The sequence below is a fragment of the Eurytemora carolleeae genome, unplaced genomic scaffold, assembly GCF_000591075.1.
Source record: "Eurytemora carolleeae unplaced genomic scaffold, Eaff_2.0 scaffold1370, whole genome shotgun sequence".
NCBI lineage: Eukaryota > Metazoa > Arthropoda > Copepoda > Calanoida > Temoridae > Eurytemora > Eurytemora carolleeae.
In genome coordinates, this window is record NW_019397260.1 from 1 (window position 1) to 21,921 (window position 21,921).

Below are 21,921 nucleotides of genomic sequence, written 5' to 3' on the forward strand. Positions count from 1 at the left end.
CTTAAGAACGACTACACTTTGTAAATTGTAGAGCAATAGCCGATAAAACTTTTTTTTCAACTTAAAAATTTAACATTTACATATTTTGCAAACCTTTTCATGCATAGAGTAGGGTTGATGACGAAGGCTGGTTGGTGTTTCAAAAGTCAAACAACATTTTTATTATTTAAACTACGGATACAAAAGTTACAGGGTGAGTCAAAAAACAGTTTGAACATTTCATTCAAAACAATTTCTTCCCCGTTAATTCCGTGATGTATGGAATTTTTGTAGTCTGTTTTATTTTAAAAAAAAATTTTTTGACACAAATGGCCTAAAAAATCTGCGAAATTTTTTTTTTCAAAATTAAATGAGCAGGAAAATAATGTAAAAAACTAATTCTATAAAGTTCTCAAAATTTATTTAGATAGGGTTAGCCAAATCAGAAATTTTTTTATAATATCTCCTAAACTTAATTGTTATTGCTTAGTCAGCCATAAAAACGCAGTTGAAAGTTGCCTGTGCAAATGTGCAAATGTGTTAGGTCCCTTTACCGAAGATTATCAATAGCCTTTTCCCCTACTAAAGGTCGTTTTATTGTTCTAAAAAGTGTATAAAACATAAAAATACAATCGTAATTGAATTTTTAAAATTCTTTGGAAAAAACACCGAGCATATTTTCGAATGAAAGTCCTATGTTTGAAGGTTAAAACAGCATTTTAGAGTAACATTGTCAACCATTAACAATAGGTCTCCGTGTAAAGTCGTCTTTAACTTAGGTCCCCTCTCGGAGACATCAAACCAAACAATTTTAACCCCCTTTTCTTTGTTCTTCCTGACAGAGTCATAAACAAAACCTCGCGTATTGTGAATCTATTTTCAAAAGTTAAACAAAGAATAATTTCATATAAAGAATTAGTGACTTTCGTTAATAATCAATTGTCATCTTATTTCAGAAGTTTAAAACGTCTTTTAGTACTGTTCAACCATTGTTAACCCCTTTATCACCCGCAAATAGCTATCGTAAGGATTTTTTCATTATAAACATTCATTATAACATTTGTACACGTTATCAATGTATGTAATTTTTTTCAGGAAATAAAGAGAATTTTTGTTATGGATTTTTGAGACGGGGGTTCATTCTGTTGTGTGTCTACTGTTGCAATCAGGAAATATTTTGGGAAATATATATCCTTCAACGACTGATTCCAGTAGGCCTATTATCATTTCATCTTGAGAATCTCGTCAGCAAACATGTTTTATCGACAACTCCCTATAAACAGGTATTGTATATTTATACAAGAAAACGACGTTAATTGATCGGAAAAATAAACACACTTTTTTCAAAAATTTTTTTAATGATAAGGATAATAATAATAATTACGTTGAAAATGCTTTTTAATGATAATGATAATCAATATTCATGAAAAATGAAATAATTGATTATGAAATGAACTGTTTATTCACTAGACTCTAGACAATTAAGTTCTAGATAAGGTTTCCTGTATACATTACATAGACTACCAGTTACACAACTGAGAACTAACGATTGTCGGTGCCCTTTGCGTTTTTATCTTAGTAGAAAAATATAGTTCTTTTACTCAAAATATTGCCTGTTTTTAGACAGAAAAACAAGAATAAATCATTGATTCTTGCTGAGATGAAAGTTTAAATCGGACAGTTTTGAATTGAATAATAAAGACCATTCCAGACTTTAAATTACAAAAGGTATAAAGAATTTGTTCAGATTCACGCCCATCTTCTATTTTAATTGTGAACATTTTCTTTTTGTATACATTGTAAAACAAAAACGAACGAAAAATTTTATACAAAAATTTCGTGAATTTTCAAAACTTTGATCTTCCATAAACCTTCCCTAGGGTCATGTGATGATCCACTCAAAATTTGGGCCCGATCGGTTTGGCTGTTTTTACGTATATTGGATACAAACAAACAGACACCCAGACAGACTAGAAAAGTATATATATATATATTCATCTAAAGAACAGAAAGAATACAGACAGAATTCTGGAAAAGTTAGTAGGAAACGCATCCTCCTTCTTCTACGTCAGAACCACTTATTTTGCAGTATTTGGCTTGGTAAGTTTCTCATACTTTATTCTGATATTATGAACATAACAGAGTGTCCCAATAAACATTGGATTTAAGTGACAATTGGGAAGTAGTCCTTAATTTCATATAACTAACATTGGATCATCAGATTAATGATCCACCAGCTAGATGATTCTTCTTCTCACATGTATTTTCGTTATTATTGTGATTACTCATTCTTCTTTTAATCAGTGTACTTTTTAAAGACCACATTTTGGAAATCCCAAAACCAATAGTTTCCTGGGTAAAATGGTTTAACTAGGATACTACTAAAACTGTGTTAACGGAATTATGTCGTGTGGAACAAAGACAAAGCACTAATAATAATTCATCACAACTTGGGATCCCAGGAACTATGAGTGGCAAACAGTTAACAAAAGTTAACACAAACCTTAACAAAGAAACCCTCAGATTACTGGACATCTGGACCTTTGTGCAATGTGCTAGGTAATCTTCAAAATACAATATTTTCCTTAATTAAGTACTGCATATTTTTATATAAAGGGAGTGTCCGCCAATGCATAGTAGTTGAACTGACAATGCAGTTTTGTAAAGAATTTTTTAGGATTTCTTTGAAACCTATCAAATGTTTTTACGGTGCATATTTGTTCAGCAAGAGTGCAAATTCAATTTTTAAAATCCTCTTTTATTGTCCATTCAGGAGAAATGATTTCAAGAATCGGTTTTTTAAAAATTATTCAATAACGTCGACGAAAAAAGTAGCAAACATTTTACAGTGAACTCATTAATTGTTTATGAACATATTTCTCAATAGAAATTGTCAATAAATCAACGTTATAATAAATTATTTCCTTTTCATCATCATATTTAATATCTTATTCTTTTCAAAGTTCGCAGATTTCTTTAAATTCTAAATATGTCGTCTTTTCAATAAAATTTCCAGGAAATCTACAGAAAATGTTTGTGAACAGAGCCTAATAACTGAATAACATGTGTTATTTTGAATAGATTCCATTTTCTCAATCTGTTCCGTTCCTAAACATTCAATTAGTTTACTGTAGAATTTTTGTTACTGTTTTGTCGTTGTTATTGAAAACTTTAAAAAAGCCATCTCAAAATCGTCTCTCCAGAATGGACTATAAATGAGTACTTTAAAAGTTGAATTTTCAAACATGTTGAACAAATATGCACCGTAAAAACATCTGATAGGTCTCAAATGAATCCGAAAAAAATTCTTTACAACACTTCAATCTCAGTTCAACTACCATAAGTTGCCGGTCACTCCCTTTAAGTGTTCTGACGTCTTATACACATCAAAAAGACATCTAGGGGAGATCAAATAAGATTTTTTATTCTTTAGTTATAGTAACATATTGTCTTGGTCTTATGTTCTCCAGAAATTGTTCAGTATTTGTTTCTTACTAAAAATCGCAATACCAAATTGGGCTGCCAAATGTTTTTTCTTTAAATTAACTAAAATTATTCCAAGACTCAAAATTTTAAGAAAAAAAAATACTTTTCTTCATTTTTTAATTAATCTGTCCTTTTTATTTATATATATAAGCTACATTTTGGAAAGCTCATGAGGGCTTTTTTCTGTATTGTCCTATTTTTTTTTTTTCCTTGTAATTCATTGAAATTTTCCAGTATTTGATTAAGATAACACCGCAAATCAGTATGCAAACACCTTGAACATAAAAATTCTTTATTTTGTTCAAAAACTGATGATATTATAAATTATATATACATATATATATTATAAATGCAGAATTGAGTTCAACTAAGCTAAAAATCCTTTATTAGATGGAAACTATAATACAAAATTACAACGATTTGTAAGTTTAGGAACATATTACCATTTACAAAAAATGCTTGATTAAAAAAAATACTTTATTTATTCTTGTATTTATGATGTTCTTTTCTTTTTTTGTTAAGCGGTAGTTTGCATGGGTGGTTTTAAATTTTTAACTTTTAACTTTTTAAGAGATATGGTGCTTTACATGGAGGCTGCGTAGATTCTTTAGCTTTTGAAGAAGTGATGACTTGTATTGAGCTGTGAAGAGACATGTTGAGCTATAGAGCTGTGAATAGAGCTGTTTGCTTACTGAGCTGTGAACACTGAACACAACCGTTGAGCTATTGAGCTGAGCGTAGAGAGCTGTTGAGATGATGAGCTGAGCTGTTGAGTTGAGATGTTTATGTTAAAGAGAGCGAATCCATGACAATAAATATATAGACTGCCATTAGATAGCTCTCTTTAATATCTACATCATATATCCAGGTATCTCAGTATTCCAGGGGACGGTGAAGGAGGGAGGGAGAACGGATGGGGAGATTGAGGGGCATGTGAGGGGGGTTGGGAGGGAATAAAAACTGTTAAAAATCATTTATGAAATTGCGCATTATTCCCAAATATAAAGTTAAAAGAAATAGTTTCCCTTACGTAAGCTTGGCTAAGGTTAAGCAAGGATATTCTTGGTTTGGATGGAAAGGATGGATCGTCTAGGCTAGATCAATACTAAGATCAAGAGCATCTTAAAAACTTTAAATTGTGATTTGGTAAATGCCCGCAACAAAGTAAATTCATGATTTCTTGTTTTCAAAGGAATGCTGATGTAAATTAAATTTACAAGATTACAATTTTAAAAGATATTTCTATTATTAAGTTTAAAAGATATTGCATCACCAGATCTTGAAGGAAATCTTCGTTAACTAAACTGTCCTATTTTTGCAAAAACTCATATATTGGTCACATCTTTAAAGGAATTGAGTCTTTGGAACAAAATCAAATATTTAAACCTAAATATCTTTGCAGCCCGATGTTGTAAACCTTTTGATATTTCAAACTAAGATTATTTGATCTAACAGAATTCATAGTTTGAAATATCTAAGGTCTGCAACATTTGGTTCCAAAGATATAATGATTAGAAAATCAGAGTTTGTGGCAAAGACCTTTATAAGTCTAACATTTTCAAATCTAAAGAGAAAGGTAAAATTCTAAATATACAAGATTAAAAGAAATGATATTCTTAAAACAAGGGTAAGAAAAGTTTCATTTCCTAAATTTACAGTTTTAAAAAGAATGCTAAACTCCTAAGTTAACAGGTTATTATAGTGAATCATACCTGCTTTAAAAAGAATGATAAACCCCAGAGCTTTTAGGTCTAAAGGGTATGATGAACTACTAAAAACTCATAATTTTAGCTTAAAGGTTTAAAGGGAGAAACCGGCTAGACATGGCAGTTGAGCTGAAAGAGCAGTATTGCATAGAGAAAAACTTTAGGATTCATTTGAAACCGATGAGACATTTTTTGGTGTACAAATTTTAAATAATAGCGTTAAGGCGTTTGTAACATTTCACCAGTTGTTTCAGTCAGCAGAAGAAACGTTTTTACAATTATTAAATAACCCGGACCCGTTTTTAGGAACATATTTAAAAAAAGAAATTATAGCTTAACGCCATAGTAGATCTGTAGAATCGATTTATTATTATAAATCAAATTTTATTCTCAGATTTTTTCAAACTGTCACCCTCACAGTTAAAATAAAGAAAACCTCCAACAAGCGACCCCAGCTGAAAGAATTTACATAAACCTGTGATATTTTTAAATTAACTTTGATAACTTATTTTTAATGGTTTCTCAACCTGTTTGTATGCATGCAACTAGTTTGTAGAATAGTATGTGTTACTTGTTTAGTCCATGTTGTCTTCTGCTGACTGATACAACAGGTGAAATATCAAAAACGACTTTACGCTTTTAATTAAAAGTATCAAATTAATCCTAAATTGTTCTCTATAATACTACACTTTTAGCTCAACTATCATGTATAGTCGGTCTCTCCCTTTAAAGGGAATGATAAACTCCTAAGTTTACAGATTTAGATGAAATGATAAGCTCTTAAGTTTACAGGTTTAGATGGAATGATAAATTCCTAATTTTACAGATTTAGATGGAATAATAAGCACATAATTTTACAGGGTTAGATGGAATAATAAACTCATAATTTTACAGGTTTTGATGGAATGATAAACTCAAAATTTTACAGGTTTAAATGGAATGATAAACTCATAATTTTACAGGTTTAAATGGAATGATAAACTCATAATTTTATAGGTTTAGATGGAATGATAAACTCATAATTTTACAGGTTTATATTAAATGATAAACTCATAATTTTACAGGTTTAGATGGAATGATAAAGTCATAATTTTACAGGTTTAGATGAAATGATTAACTTCTAATTTTTAAGGTTTAGATGGAATGATAAACTCATAATTCTACGGGTTTAGATGGAATGATAAACTTCTAATTTTACATGTTTAGATGGATTGATAAACTTTTAAGTTTACAGGTTTAGATGGAATGATAAAATTCTAATTTTACAGGTTTAGATGGAATGATAAACTTCTAAGTTTACAGGTTTAGATTGAATGATAAACTCATAAGTTCACAGGTTTGGATGGAATGATAAACTCATGATTTTACAGGTTAACATGGAATGATAAACTTCTAATTTTACAGGTTTAGATGGAATGATAAACTCATAATTTTACAGGTTTAGATTGAATGATAAACTCCTAAGTTTACAGGCTTATATGGAATGATAAACTTCTAATTTTACAGGTTTAGATGGAACAATAAACTCATTATTTTACAGGTTTAGATGGAATGATAAACTCATAATTTTACAGCTTTAGATAGAATGATAAACTCATGATTTTACAGGTTTAGATGAGATGATAAACTCATAATTTTACAGGTTTAAGTGGAATGATAAACTCATGATTTTACAGGTTTAAATGGAATGATAAACTATAATTTTACAGGTTTAGATGGAATGATAATCTTCTAAGTTAAAAGGTCTGAAAGCGTAATTTCATCTGAACTTCAAAAATAAACATGATCAAGTATGAATACGTTAACATTACTATAATTTTGAAAACTTATAATTTTCAATGCGGGTTCTTTAAAGGGAAAGAAAAATTCCTAAGCTTACATGCTTAGAGGGGATGATAAACTCTTAAGTTTAGAAGTCTTAAAGGAATGGTATAGCCCCTAAGATAAGATAAACTTCTAAGTTTACAGGTTTAAAGATAATAATAAACTTCTAAGTTTGCAACTCTTAAAGAGAATAATAAACTTCTAAGTTTAGAGGTTTAAAGTTAATGAAAAAAACACTAATTTTAGTGGCTTAAAGAGAATGATAAACTCCTAAATTACAGGTTTAAAGAGAATGATCAACTCCTAAGCTTACAGGTCTTAAAGAGAATAATAAACTTCTCAGTTTACAGGTCTTAAAGAGAATAATAAACTTCTCAGTTTACAGGTCTTAAAGAGAATAATAAACTTCTAAATTTACAGGTCTTAAAGAATATGATAAACCTCTAAGTTTACAGGTTTGAAAATAATGATAAATTCCTAAGTTTACAGGTCTTAAAGAGGTTGATAAACCCCTAAGTTTACAGGTCTTAAAGAGTATGATAAACCCCTAAGTTTACAGGTTTAAAAATAATGATAAATTCCTAAGTTTACAGGTCTTAAAGAGAATGATAAACTTCTAAGTTTACAGGATCAGAGTGAATGATAAACTTCTAAGTTTACAGGTTTAAACTCTAAACTATGTAAAATGGAAAAGTTAGAGTAGATCTGAGTTCCTGTTCCTGTGCTATCCAAAAATGATCTGAGAAGTATGAAAGAATTTGAAAACTAGTTGTAAAATCGACAAATTGTTGAACAATAAACAATGTATTCGTGAGCTTTCATAATTTTTACTTGACAATAGATTGAATTAAACACACCTAGGCATAGATTTTAACTTCCCCGCAGCCCCTTCCCCTTGCATGAGGTACCCCGCCCCCTCTCGTATACGAAACATACCCACCCCCACCAACCCACGGGCTGCCTCGCCCCTATAAAACCGTCCTAACCCACTTCCTTATTTAAATTTTAATATCCGTTCCTTGACTTCAAAGGCCAGGGGTACTTTATTTTAAATAAAATAGAAACAAAATTAAATCATTAAAGGTATTAAAGGTATTCTGTAATATCTCTAAAATGATTAATGCTAACATCATAAAGTGAAAAAAAGAAACCATGGATAATTTGTTTGCTGGTTTCCCCCAACCCCTTCCCTCTTCTACAAACCACCTACAATTACTTTACCTTCCCTTCTCCTTCCCTTCTCCTTCCCTTCTCCTTTACACAATGTTGGATAAATCACGTTATCATAGAGTAATTTGACGTTTTCTACAGATTCAATAACAGTTCATTCTTAATTTTAGAACAAATATTAGTTTAAAACTTAATTCAGAAGTAAAGTGCTGCTTAGTTAAAACTTAACTGAACTTCAGTTAAATGATCACTGTTTATCAGATATATTAAGAGCTCCCCTCCCCTAATTCAATTTGTAGGTTTTGTCAACCATTAGTAGTTTTACATGAAAAAGAGTGCTTGATAGTAGCTTAGCATGAATCAGGAACGTTCTCCCGCTTGATAAAATATTCAAAGGTCCTGAACCTAAGATTCCTTGTTATTCCTGAAATGCTCTTGGTATAGGTGGATATTGTTTGTTTTAAAAAAATCTCTCTTTGGGCCTTAAAGTTAATAAGGTACATTGATTTAAGTGCAATTAACAACAATACTTAGATTCAAGTTTATTTAAATTTTACAAACTTTAACTGGTTCATCAATTTAGGAGTTTAGACTTCAGGTAACTGCATATCATTAACTATTGGAATCTCATCATGTAGTTTTGAATGAAGAAATTTGGTTATAACAAAGTTCTTACAAGCTTTATCAAAGGTTTGATGGAAGCACTGAAAGCTGGCAATCTTCACCACCATCTCCTCTAAAGCTGCCGATTCCTCTTCAGTATATGTACACTCTGCACTATCTTCTAGTTCCTCTACAGTTTCCTTTACACACTCTCCCAGAACTTCTTCAGTCAGCTGAGTACTGATTTCTGGAATTAGAGAAGCAATATCCTCAGCAATTGTGGCATTAACCTCCTCTCCATCCTCATCAATCCATCCTAAGCTTTTAAAGAAGCACTCAGAAAAACCAGCTTTCTTATTTAATATTATAGTTAGCTCATCAAAAGAAGGACATTTAGTTCCTTTTGCTTTGTCTGTATGTCCTGATGAATAACTTTTTTCATGGAAACAGTGTTGGACATCTTTAGTTTTCTTCTCAAGGTTTGAATCACTGATGCATATAGCATCAAGAGCCATCTTATCCAAGCACAGTCCCTTCTAAAAAAAGAACATTAATGTTGGGAAATTAAACTTGATGTCGATTTTATGAAGGAAATTCAAATGCAAGTGATTCTCTTCTGATTCAAACCATATTAACATTATTAGGGGAGTTTTTAGAGGGGGAGAATAAGTTAAAGAATTTAGTATACCTGTTCCTCAGAGTCATGAGCCAGGGCTACATGAGCTGCGTAGACAAACAGAAACGAACACAAGATTTGTTTCATGCTGAACTTGTAAAAAACAATGATAAACAAACCTCTGTCATACCGCATTTTATACCCTTAATTGCTGGGAACAAGTGTAGATCAAAAAATTAATTACAGAAATAAAATGTTATCTAAAATCTATATCTTTACATCTGTACATTTAGCAACAAAAAACTTACTTTTATCTAAGAAACTACTAAAGTGGAAAGTTGTTCTAAAATCTAAACCCAATTTCCACTTATCACAAAGCTGAATAAATTAGAAACTATTTTAAACGCGTATACAAAACAATATTTAAATGAACTTGAAAAAATGTATTGGGGTTAGGAAGGACGTACAATGCATCGTACATTCTCCTTCTCTTCTCCTTCCTTTCTCCTTCTCTTCTCCTTCCTTTCTCCTTCCCTTCTCCTTCCCTTCTCCTTCCCTTCTCCTTCCCTTCTCCTTCCCTTCTCCTTCCCTTCTCCTTCCCTTCTCCTTCCCTTCTCCTTCCCTTCTCCTTTCCCTCCCTTCTACTTTCTCTTCTCCTTCCCTTCTCTTTCCCTTCTCCTTCCTCTTTCCGTCCTTCCTGGAGGGATCCAGACCAAATTATAAAGCATTTTGTACATGAAATATATATAAAAAAGAAAAACGACAATTTGATTTTATTCCGCTAGATGAATACTGCTTTATAAATACTGCTTGATGAATACTGCTTGATGAATACTGCTTGATGAATACAGCTTGATGAATACAGCTTGATGAATACTGCTTGATAAATACTGCTTGAATTTTGGTTTTCAATGTTTTTTAGTAATTTCTAAGTTTCTTGTGGTTTTACTTTTTAAATCCTTCATTTAACCAAGCAAGCGTCTTATTTTCATCTTTGATTTGAAGTTTAGCCGAGGCTCATGAGAAATATTTATATTCTCTTGATATTAATGGAGTTAGCTTTTTCCAATGTTTAAATGTATATTTTTTTATGGGAGGTAATATTTGATAAAAATGCATTAAATGCATTATTTAACTTTTTATTTTGAAAAATTCAGTTTTTTTCCCATAGATAAAGATAGATTGCGCATATTGCAACTTACCAGATATAATATATATTTCAAACTTTATCCTATGAATTAGCCGGGACTTTCTTGCCTAGCTATAGCCTGGGAAATCGCAGCTAAAAAAGTGTTATTATTATTATAGTTTTTACCAAACGTTGGTGCAGGCTCACTCCTGTATGCCGAGTCCATTAGCGTCTGATCCAATCAGGGTTCTGTCATGTGTTTGTTGTCTATTCTGAACCAATAGAAATAGTATGGCGGTAACATCTATCTTTTTATCTTTCTCATTATCCAATCAGAGTTATTAATCCTTGAATCGGCGCTATAACAGTAAATGGAAATATTTACTTCTACTAAAACTATAGAGGGCTGTTCACTCGCGTTTTCTGGAGTAGTATTTAATTAAAGTTAATAAGTTTACAGGAAAAGAATTGCGGTAAAACCAAGGTGATCATTTGAATTAAAATTTTGAAAAAATTAGTATGTTAGAAAATGAATTTAAGAAATGTAACAAACAACCAATTTTATTGAACTGTTTTATATAAAACCATGCCTGTGATGAAAATAATCATCTTTTTCAAAATATCAGGAGATGAAATGCCAGACGTCCAAATTTACAATCGATAATTGTTTAAAATGTCGTCGTCTTATTCCTAAGATTCTCCTAGCTTGGTGTTTGTAGAGTAGAGCGCTATGTGCTGATTCAAAATACCAACGAGGTTTTAGTGTATAGAGTGATGATGTACGCTAATCCTTTACTAATTGTATAGGACATGAGCTATACCTAATAAAGCGTACTGCATATTTGTTTATTATAAGGAGTTTCTGGCGTAACTAATAATATATGATTATTAGTAAACAGTTGTAAGTGTACAGAGCTGGGAACTTTAGAATGGAGGATATCAGGATTAATCCTTAATCCTCTCTTTTTGTTAATCTCGAGACTATGTTAGTCTTGAGATTAAATATTTAGATCAACAAATTGGATTCTTTTTCTTGACTGGAAGGGCCTTCACTTATTTCTCACCCATTTATTTATTAATACATTAATTAAAATTGGTTACAAAAGAATCTTAAATGTATTATTAAACTATTTTTCTTCACCAATTAATTTACAAAATGGCCGACAACAAATTCTTTATTTGTTAGAAATTGCAGATTTGTCTCATGGGAAAGAATTTATTTTCAAGGCTGTAATTGGTCAATACAATTTACGAACTATATTCCTGCACTGTCACTGGAGAAAGCAATGTACGGATATCCAAAGAGAGAGAAAAAGAGTGAATTAAAGGGAGTGTTCGCGAAAAATGAAAGGGGGTATAAGCTTAGTGCGATAAAAAAGCGCTTTTGATCGCTAGTAATCTTACTTCTATCTGTTGCGTCTATAAGGAGAAAATTGTTAAAGACGTCTAACACCGAACAACTTAGCGGCCATACAAATAGAGAAAATTGCAACATACAACTTAGACCGTAAAAAAATCAATTTAATTTCAAACAAATCATTCAGATATTACAACCTATAATCATCGATTATCTTTTGCCACATTTGTATATAGTTTATATTTTATAATATTTTCTAATTTATTTGTTTGAATTTGATTATTTCTCTTGTCGCTTGCGCAACTATCTAAGAATGCCGCACACCACTCACAATTTTCGAAATCCGTTGAAAACGTTTTCTAAAAAAATAAAATATTATAAAATATAAACTATATACAAATGTGGCGAAAGATAATCGATGACTATAGGTTGTAATATCTAAATGATTTGTTTCAAGTTAAATTGATTTTTTACGGTCTAAGTCATATGTTGCAATTTTCTCAATTTGTATGGCCGCTAAGTGATTCGATGTGAGACGTCTTTAACAATTTTCTCTTTTTAGACGCAACAGATAGAAGTTAGATTAGTAGTGATCAAAAGCGCTTTTTTAACGCATTAAGCCTATACCCCTTTCATTTTTCACGAACACTCCCTTTAAGGATTAAAATTAAAAGTTTCCACAGTGGATATTCGGATTAAGTAGTTGGGATTAAAGGTTATCCATTCTAAAGTTCCCAGCTCAGTACAGCTAATATGAACACTCAGGTAGGATACTATCACCCCCCTGGCGGCATGCAAGGTATAAACTTAGCTGTGTAGTCCCACAATATTATTATTATCGGTAGAATTCTTAGAAATCGCTGATAAACCTGTTTAAGGAAATTACTGAAAACTATAATTTAAAGATCATAAAGTGATTTCTGATTGATTTAAATTAAATGACAAAAATGTGATCAATTTGTGAGAATGTGTTTTCTTAAAAATTCTAACAATTAAATTTCTTTATTTATTCCGATTTTCCACACCCCTCCCCTAAACAAATTGTGGTTTTAAAAGATAAGATATTGATATTTACCACATATTCCGGTCTACATGTAGTGTGTGTAACCAACGAAAAACAATATTTTTTTTCTTTCAAAAATTGATATTTAATGAGATATTTTTATACATTTGAATTCTTTGAAAATTTGTAATCATTATTATTGCTTTTTTTTGTGTTGTAAGTAATATTTCCTTTTTCAACATTTACATTTTTTTGATAAAATTATACATTAAGGAATTGAGTCTTTGCCACAATCTCTGATTTTCTAATGCCTATATCTTCATAACCCAATTTTGTAAACCTTAGGATATTTTAAACTATTAATTTTGTTAGATCAAATAATCGAGGTTTGAAATACCAAAGTTTTGCAGCATCAGGCTATAAAAATATAGGATTTATAAAATTTGAGTTTGTGGCAAAGACTCAATTCTTTTTAGTCAAAAGAAATAAAGAGTTATTGAAAAGGATTCATCTTTTACAATAATTCGCAAGAAACTAAGAAACTAATAACTATATCTTTCTTTCGATGTCATAAAAATGTTAATAATGCTAAAAATATAATAAAAATCGATTCAATAAGTGTTCAGCGGAGCCTGAAAAAACCTTTTTAGATTGGCATCTTTAAACGTTGTCCTTTCTTTTACCTTTCATTTATTCCTTTCCTTTCCTTGGGAGTCAAGCAATGTTGTATCCCACATCATGTAAAAATATGCATATTAGAAGTTAGAACTATATTCATTTTAATGAATTTGAGCCTAAATCCGGTTTCAATTGAGTGCCGGCTTAAATCTTGATATATTGAATACAATTGTAAGCGAAACCAACCATATTTGAGCCGCGGCTTAAATTTTAGAAGCCGCTCAAATTCTTTAAATTCGGTCTCAGGATTTTTTGTTTGGTATTCGTTTTAAGAAGTATATTTTGCAAAATTCTCATAATTTTTGCGCAAGAGCTTGCAACCTCTGGATCACTATATAGACTATAATTCCATATAAAGGAACCGTTCACTTATTTGGTTAATTTCATGATAAACTAATTAGCCTATTAGCTATTCATTGGTATTAGTTTTACTTTTCAAAGATATCTGTGACCGGAGAAAAAGACGATTTATCGTATATTATTCAAGCTCAAATGTATGATAACTTTGCATAGGCACTTTTAAATGTTTTTTTTTTCAGTAACAACAGCCCAGTAAAATCTAAAATTATCATATTTCAATGACATCATGTGTCAGCTATTATATAATAAATATAAAAACTTTTGATTTTAGAATTAGCAAGAAATTAACGTTTTTTGTGTTCAAACACGATTTAAAAAATCAACATGTTTTTATAAAAAGACGACTTTCTCTCTCCGACAAACCTGTTCCTAGATTCCAACTCTTCAATAAATCACGGGGATTTCTGGGGAAGTAGAGAAAACGTATCAAACCGTTCAATGTTTAAAAGAAGTTATATTTTGAAAAAAAAAACATTTTAAAATAATTTTGAAAAAATAAAGATATCAACAGTTAACTATCAGAAACTATAAATTTTATTTAATATTTGAAAATTTTTAAAAATTCATGACTATGACAAAAAGCATCTAATAGTGTCTATACAAAGGTATCATACCTTTGCGCTGAAATTCTGAATGATAAATCGGCTTTTTCTCAGGCCACAGTCGTCTTTGAATACCATAATTATAGGCTATTTAGTTTACGCTCAAATTACCCAAAGAAGTGAACGGTCGATTTAATTGATTGACAGCACGATTATTTTTAACAGTGTTTTGTTACGATTTTTGTTTCTATCCAATGTTTATGTAAAAAGAAATCTGCAAAGACCCTGAAAAGCTGTGGAATGTATTGATGTATACAACGATGACTAGAAAAGTTGTTCTTACCTTTGACTATCCTAGATTCAATAGCGCTTTAAAGGGAGTGTTTGCGAAAAATGTAAGTTAATATATCGAATTGTTATGAGATATCAATGGCTACAAATTATACTTACAACTGTTGCGTCTGTAAGGAGAAAATGGTTAAACACGACTTTTACCAAAGAGCGACACGGACCCATATACGTATCCACGGAGTTGCATTAGTTTACCCAAACCGTAAAATAATTAAATTAAATTCAAAACTAATCATTTAGATATTACAAGGTTGAATTAAATTCGTTTCATTCCTACGTAGTTTAAATATCATGATCTTTTAAATTTTCTCCAGATCAAATGTATTTTGGATAACGATTATTTGGCTGCTGGGTGCCACTACTCTCGAATTTCAGGTATTCTGCTTGGAAGAAACGTGTAGCGGCCAAAAAATCGAACCCAAAAGTGCACATATTTAAATATTTTTTTTTTGCGAACACTCCCTTTAAGGTTTAAAAATGTCTGAAAAGATGGGATGGGACCGACCAGTATTAACGAAGCTTGAAACTGCAGACGAATTGTTTTCCCTCTTCTCCGACGAAGAAAAACTGAAAAGTAGGATTTTGGTAGATTTGTAATTAAATCTAAAAATAAATTCACTTTAATTTATCGCTTTTTGAGAACTAAAGTCTGAAAGATTAAAGGGTATAGTGTAGCACAGCATATAAAGAATGTCACTTGAAATTGTGTTTTCAGTTTCTTTTAATAAATTAAATCTTTAAACTTACCGCTAAGTATTATCCCTAGATTATTGTATTATAGTTTAAAATTAAATTGAAAAAGGTTTTTAACATCAGAAATATTGTCTAAGCCAAACCTGAAAAAAACTTACTAATTTTGTAAATATGTAATTTATTTATTTCCCTCAGATTTCCTTTACATGGATCCCCAGTCAGCTGTTAAAAGAGAGAATCAGATGAAAGATGATGAATTTTCTTTAGATATTCCTTACGAGGAAATAAAGGTAAGTGAGGGGGAGGGGTAGCTGTAATCTAGAAAGGGAATGGGGTTGTGTCCTAGATACATTAATTTATCTAGGGGATGTATTGTTGAAATTTAAAGGGAGTGTTCGCGTAATATGACTGGGGGTATAAGCTAACGCCGAAAAAATTTCGTTGGTGATCGCTATTCTAATTTTACTTCGAAGGAGAAAATTGATAAAAACGATTGATATAAAATCGGAAAGTTTCAATATTCGACTTTAGATCGTAAAAAAATCAATCTAATTCCAAACAAATCATTCAGATATTACAACCTATAATCATCGATTTTTATTTGACACATTCATATATAGTTGATATTTCATAATATTTTTATTTGTTTTATATACGATGCAATTTAAACGAAGATTAGTTGGCCGCCAGGTGTCTAAATATAATGTGTAATGTTAGAAAGTCGTTGAGAATGAGAGGGATAGATTTCTGCAGTGTTTAAAGGAACACGACAAGTCACAAGTGCAATGGGAACATGTTGGATCTACTTCTATTAAGGTAAATGGGAACATGTTGGATCTACTTCTATTAAGGTAAATGGGAACATGTTGGATCTACTTCTATTAAGATAAATGGGAACATGTTGGATATACTTTTATTAAGGTAAATGGGAACATGTTGGATCTACTTCTATTAAGGTAAATGGGAACATGTTGGATATACTTTTATTAAGGTAAATGGGAACATATTGGATCTATTTCTATTAAGGTAAATGGGAACATGTTGGATATACTTTTATTAAGGTAAATGGGAACATATTGGATCTATTTCTATTAAGGTAAATGGGAACATGTTGGATCTATTTCTATTAAGGTAAATGGGAACATGCTTGATCTACTCCTATAAAGGTAAATGGGAACATGATTGATCTACTCCTATAAGGTAAATAGGAACAGATTGGATCTACTTCTATTAAGGTAAATGGGAACATGTTGGATCTACATCTAACTAGGGGAATGGGAACATTCTAAAACTACTCTTATGTTCAGGGAATGCCAGGAACACTGGTTCCAGATGCTCTCTTGATAGTTCCTGAGTTCCCACCGAGCAGGAATATTATTCAGGCGTTCCTAGACTTAGGATTCTATTTCGGGTAATTTTTTAGAAAACAAGAAATACAATGTATAGATTTTATTCTTTAGCCTACTAAACATCGTTTAAATGTACTAAAAAGGGTTTCTAGTAGATTTAATCAATAGCAACGCATGTTTGAGCTACTAGACATGATTCAACCACTTCTCTTCATCTTGATTTGGCGCACAAGAGAAGTGGTTGAACTACGTCTGCGCCGTTCAGCCACTTCTCGTCCAAGATGGTTCAGTTCAGTTAACGAGTTAAAAATGAACCCTTTTTTTCCGTTTGAACTTTAATAATTCCAATGCCTTCTCATGTAAGGGTTTAGCTTTCAGTTTCAAAAAAATTATTATTTTTTTTAGGCGAGCATCTCTCCTTGACTCTAAAGATTTGTGGTTCTTCAGATATCTAAGAGAAGGGTTTCTCAAGGTTAGCAGTATGTCATCAATCCATGGTATATTCCATATTTAAACAATCATATATTAGGTATCCATGGATCAAGTAATCTGGATGTGCAGTACACATACCATTTTACAGTCTTGCAAATATCTACAAGAAGAGACATTTATAGAATATTATTTGCTTTCTATATTAATTTATTTTTTTACTATTTACTGCTGTAATCAGGGGCGAAGTCTGGAATTTTCCCAGGGGGAGCTTAAATTTTTTTTTCAGGGGTGGGGGGGGGGTCAGTATAGTTACATAACACTCACCTCTGACCCTTAAGTAAAAGTAAATTCAACCTACAGTCTGCAGTCTGACCGCGTCAACCTTGTTGCACCAGCTAGTCCTATTGAGTGTCTGCTTTATTTAACCAATGTCCGGACGATACAGTACAAACCGGGACCGGAAAGGTTGACCCGGCTCGGAAATTCAAATGCCCGTGATAATCATATGTAATTATTAACATTATTATTATTATCAGTATCATATTTTGATCATGCTCTATTTTGTACCAAATTCTCGTTTCGAGAAGTTTACAATTTCTGCATTTTATTTTCTATTCTCAATTTAATTATGGAATATAAGGTGTCCAGAGCCTATTCTAGTATAAATGTACCTCTCATTTGATATCTCATACTTGATATCTCATACCTCCCACACCCTCTCCCCAATTTTACAAATTTTAAAGTTCCTAAAGAAAAAACTACGATTTTGTCATCTGGCCAATTATTCTTTGCATTTGCCCCAATAAGCTTAGACTCTATTTATTTTGTTACATTTATGCTAATTTTCCTATATTTAAATCCGCCAATTTGCGTCTAGCATATTCAGATCTTTATATTATTTCGAAATTTTTTCTTTTTTTTGATTCAATTATTTCGTTTATTTTCATACTTGTGTTCTAGTTTAATAAAATTTATGAGAAGAATTATTATTATTAGTATAATTTTTCCTTTTTTAAAAATTTTTTTAAAATTTATTTTTCAAGAAATTTTAGTTTTTATTTAGCCTAGAAAACAATATAAAATTAAAGAAAATTCATGTGCCCAACTATAATTTTATAAATTATTCATCAGTGGCATCAGTGTAGAATCACAGAACAGGTAGATATAGAAGGATAATTGACGCGGACCTATCTTGCTTGAAAAAAAGATTTACTAAACAGTCAGCTCCATGAAGCTGTATATTTCAAGTTAATAAATCAATCGAGATGTAGAATTTGTAGATGTTGCAAGGGCGTAAACAGAAATAAATCTGTAAAAAAATAATTTTTGTGTGATCGATCTTAGGCCTAAAAGAAGTTTTTGGACCCTAATGTGAAAAGACTATATTTGATTTTGATCCTTTGACCAATCTAAATCTAATTTTTAAAAACTTAAATTTTTGTTGTATATCTACTTTTTGTAACAAAAGTTTAACTTTTATTTAGATATATCAACATGTTAAATATATCAACATATTATATATACCAACATATTAGATATATCAAAATATTAGATATATTAAATATCATATATATATCAATATATTAGATATATCAACATATTAGATCTATCATTATTTTAGATCTATCAACATATTAGATCTATCAACATATAGTATCTATCAACATATGAAATATATCTACAAATTAGATATATCAATATATTAGATATATCAACATATCAACATATCAGATATATCAACATATTAGATATATCAACATACTAGTTATATCAACGTATTAGATCTATCAACATATTAGATATATCAGCATATTAGATATATCAACATATTAGATATATCAAGATATTAGATTATCAACATAAAAGATATATCAACATATTAGACAGATATATCAACATATTAGATATATAAACATATTAATTAGATATATCAAAATATTAGATATATTAAAGTATTAGATTATCAACATATTAGATATACCAACATATTAGATATATCAAAGTATTAGATTATCACCATATATCATATATACCAACATATTAGATATATCAACATATTAGATTATCAAAATATTAGATTTATCAACATATTAGATATATCAACATATTTGATATAATCAACTTATTAGATTATCAACAAATTAGATATATTAATATACTTTTTTACTGTGCAGAGTACTTGCAGGGATCTGTGCAGAACTGAGAAATGGGCTTTTGAAGATTATGCTGGAGCTAAAATAGCTGCTTACAAGAATGCTTCAACACTTCTAGATTATAAGAAGGGGAAAGGAGAGAACAGCAAGCTTCTCCAGATGCTCAGAGAGAAATATAATGATAATTAAACTGTTTAAAAGGAGTGACCGGCTAGATAATATATTTGAACAGAGAGTGCCATATAATGTAGAATAATTTCTGGATTTATTTGATACCATTAGACGTTTTCCAAGGTGTATAATTTCCAAGTAAGACCGTAAATTTGTTTGTAAAATTTCACCAGAAGGAACAGTCCGCAGAAGGAATGTTTTTTTTTACAATTATTTATTAACCTGGACAAAAGTGTAATTTGTGGTTTAGGAATATAAATATGTGAAGAAATCAATTATTTCTTTATCATCATCCATCATATTCAATTTTTCATTCTTCAAAAATGTGGTAGCAGTTTCTTTAAAGTCTTCAAATATGTCGTCTTTTCAAACAAAAAGATTCAGGAAACCTATGGAAAACGTTTGTGATCAATCAAACATATTCCAGAAACAGATAACTGAATTACTTATATATAATACTAATAATACTAATAATAATATACTTTATTTCTCAACCTGTTCCTAAACAACGAATTACCTAATGCTAGCCTTTCCCTATTAAAAACATAGTATTTTGTTTCTAATATCCAACTAACCTCCCTTATGCAAATAAAAAATTTAAACTTTATTGAATTAATATTTTTAATTTTCACAATGCTTTTTATATGACTTAAAGAGACTGTTGAAGTAATTTTAAGTGACCACACCCATCCGAAGAGACAGCTAGCGGTTTATCAGATATAGTTATGACTTGAATTGAGGATCACTCAAAATTTAAAAATAGCAGAGAAAAGCTTTCCTTCAGTAATTTAGTAATCTTAGTAAAGTTAAGGATTCAGAATAACCAAACAAATTTGGAGCTTTAAAGGGACTGTTAGCGTAATTTCTAGTGGCCTCCCACTTAAAGAGGGACTTCCCGATTAACAACGGTACCTTTAAACCTTTGGCTGATCATCCAAGGTAGATAACTTAGTATCTTTAAAGATGTGTAAAAAGGGGTAAAATAGGAGTGCACGCTGGCGAACTGTGTTAACTCAACGCGGATTACGTCATATTTTTTTCCGGAAAACCCAGAGTATTTTATGTCCATTGTCCAATGCGTTTTTTAACACTAACAAGCATTTCTGTGGAAAAATAAGAAAAAGTCTGTCGTCCTTGATCAGTCAAACGTATAAAGAGTAACTACCGTTGTGAATTAGAAGTAACCCTCTTTAAAAGGAAGATCGCTTTAAACTATGCCTACAGTCTCTTAAAGAGGTCAATCAACGATTTATAGTATGGTATCCAAAATACGATCTGGCTTTTTCATTTGTTTGAATATGTTAAGTACTGCATAGTTCATTCTCAAATGATATGTTGAAGTTACTGCAGTTCAAAATTGTGAATCATCTTTTGTAATTTTTGTTAATCTATTAAAATTAAGTACCTAGGGTGCCCCACGAAACTTGACAGAATTGAATGTCGTCTTCGAGATCTGAGTTTATTTGTGACATTCAGTCGTCAACCTACTTTCACATGTATGATTCTGGAAACAATAACCACAAAATTCCCCTAGTCCTGGCATTTCCAAAATGTGCTCTGCTGTCAATTTTACTGGAGATATTGTTAATTTCGTTTAAATTTTATTTTATTAAATAAAATCAAAAATCTCGAAATCTGAATCAAATTCTTCATATCTCCGAAATTGAAAAAAAGGCAGACCAGATTTTGGAAAAGCCAAGACTAGGGGTATTTTGTGATTATTAACTTTAAAATTTTACTTCTAAAATTAAGTTTACGAATAAATTCAGCAATTTTTTCAAAGATCAAAGATAACATTAAATTCGTCTTGCTACTGTCATGTTTTTGGGACACCCAGTATATAAATGATAACTAAATTAATGACTATTCTGCCATTCTCAGATTTATATCTGTATATGATATATGTTTGAAAAGTCTAAAGATCTGATTTTGTAGAAATTATAATTAATAAGCTTTGTAGAAAAGTTATTTTTGTTTTAAAATATTAATTTTGTTTTCTTTTTATGATTATGACTACTTTTTGTAAATAAATCTATTTTAAAAACAATTCTTTCTTTTAAACCAATATTAACAATGTTGACGTCAACACTAATTGTTTTTTAGGAACTTACAATAAGTATTAAAATGATGAGATTAGAAGAGCGTTTTTGTTTTTGCTAATGGTACGTGAAATTAGGAAAAACTGAGTTGAAAATTAATGAATTCTATCCATTTGAATCGACTTAGTTATAACCAATGCTGAACTAGCAAAAATCAAAAATCTTCACCATCTCCCTTTCCCATACTCCCTTCCCACCCTTTCCCATCCTCCCTGCCCAC

The 21,921-nt window shown here is 30.6% G+C and overlaps 2 protein-coding genes across 3 annotated transcripts; one reads left to right on the top strand and one right to left on the bottom strand.

The window, feature by feature from the left end:
- Positions 1-8,694: 8,694 nt before the first annotated feature.
- LOC111713091 (uncharacterized) lies at positions 8,695-9,594 on the bottom strand. Its single transcript, XM_023487885.1, has 2 exons — positions 9,457-9,594; positions 8,695-9,304 (listed from the first exon to the last, which is right to left on the bottom strand). The coding sequence occupies exons 1-2, from the start codon at positions 9,577-9,579 to the stop codon at positions 8,753-8,755; spliced, it is 675 nt and encodes a 224-aa protein (XP_023343653.1). The 5' UTR covers positions 9,580-9,594; the 3' UTR covers positions 8,695-8,752.
- Positions 9,595-14,744: 5,150 nt separating this feature from the next.
- Positions 14,745-20,209, top strand: LOC111713092 (uncharacterized). 2 transcript variants are annotated; one of them, XM_023487886.1, is made up of 7 exons: positions 14,745-14,830; positions 15,274-15,378; positions 15,693-15,787; positions 16,215-16,313; positions 16,805-16,908; positions 17,252-17,318; positions 19,453-20,209. In XM_023487886.1, the coding sequence occupies exons 2-7, from the start codon at positions 15,282-15,284 to the stop codon at positions 19,618-19,620; spliced, it is 630 nt and encodes a 209-aa protein (XP_023343654.1). In that variant the 5' UTR covers positions 14,745-14,830; positions 15,274-15,281; the 3' UTR covers positions 19,621-20,209. The 2 variants fall into 2 exon arrangements, with proteins under 2 accessions (XP_023343654.1, XP_023343655.1); XM_023487887.1 differs by lacking the exon at positions 14,745-14,830 and adding an exon at positions 14,851-15,179.
- Positions 20,210-21,921: the final 1,712 nt, after the last annotated feature.

Excerpts from the sequence above, each read along its gene's own strand:
- LOC111713091 (XM_023487885.1), bottom strand. The coding sequence starts at position 9,579 with ATGCGGTATGACAGAGGTTTGTTTATCATTGTTTTTTACAAGTTCAGC. Across the intron at positions 9,305-9,456 it reads CTCATGACTCTGAGGAACAG|AAGGGACTGTGCTTGGATAA; the intron begins GTATACTAAATT and ends TTCTTTTTTTAG.
- LOC111713092 (XM_023487886.1), top strand. The coding sequence starts at position 15,282 with ATGTCTGAAAAGATGGGATGGGACCGACCAGTATTAACGAAGCTTGAA. Across the intron at positions 15,788-16,214 it reads TTCCTTACGAGGAAATAAAG|AAAGTCGTTGAGAATGAGAG; the intron begins GTAAGTGAGGGG and ends GTGTAATGTTAG. Across the intron at positions 16,314-16,804 it reads TTGGATCTACTTCTATTAAG|GGAATGCCAGGAACACTGGT; the intron begins GTAAATGGGAAC and ends TCTTATGTTCAG.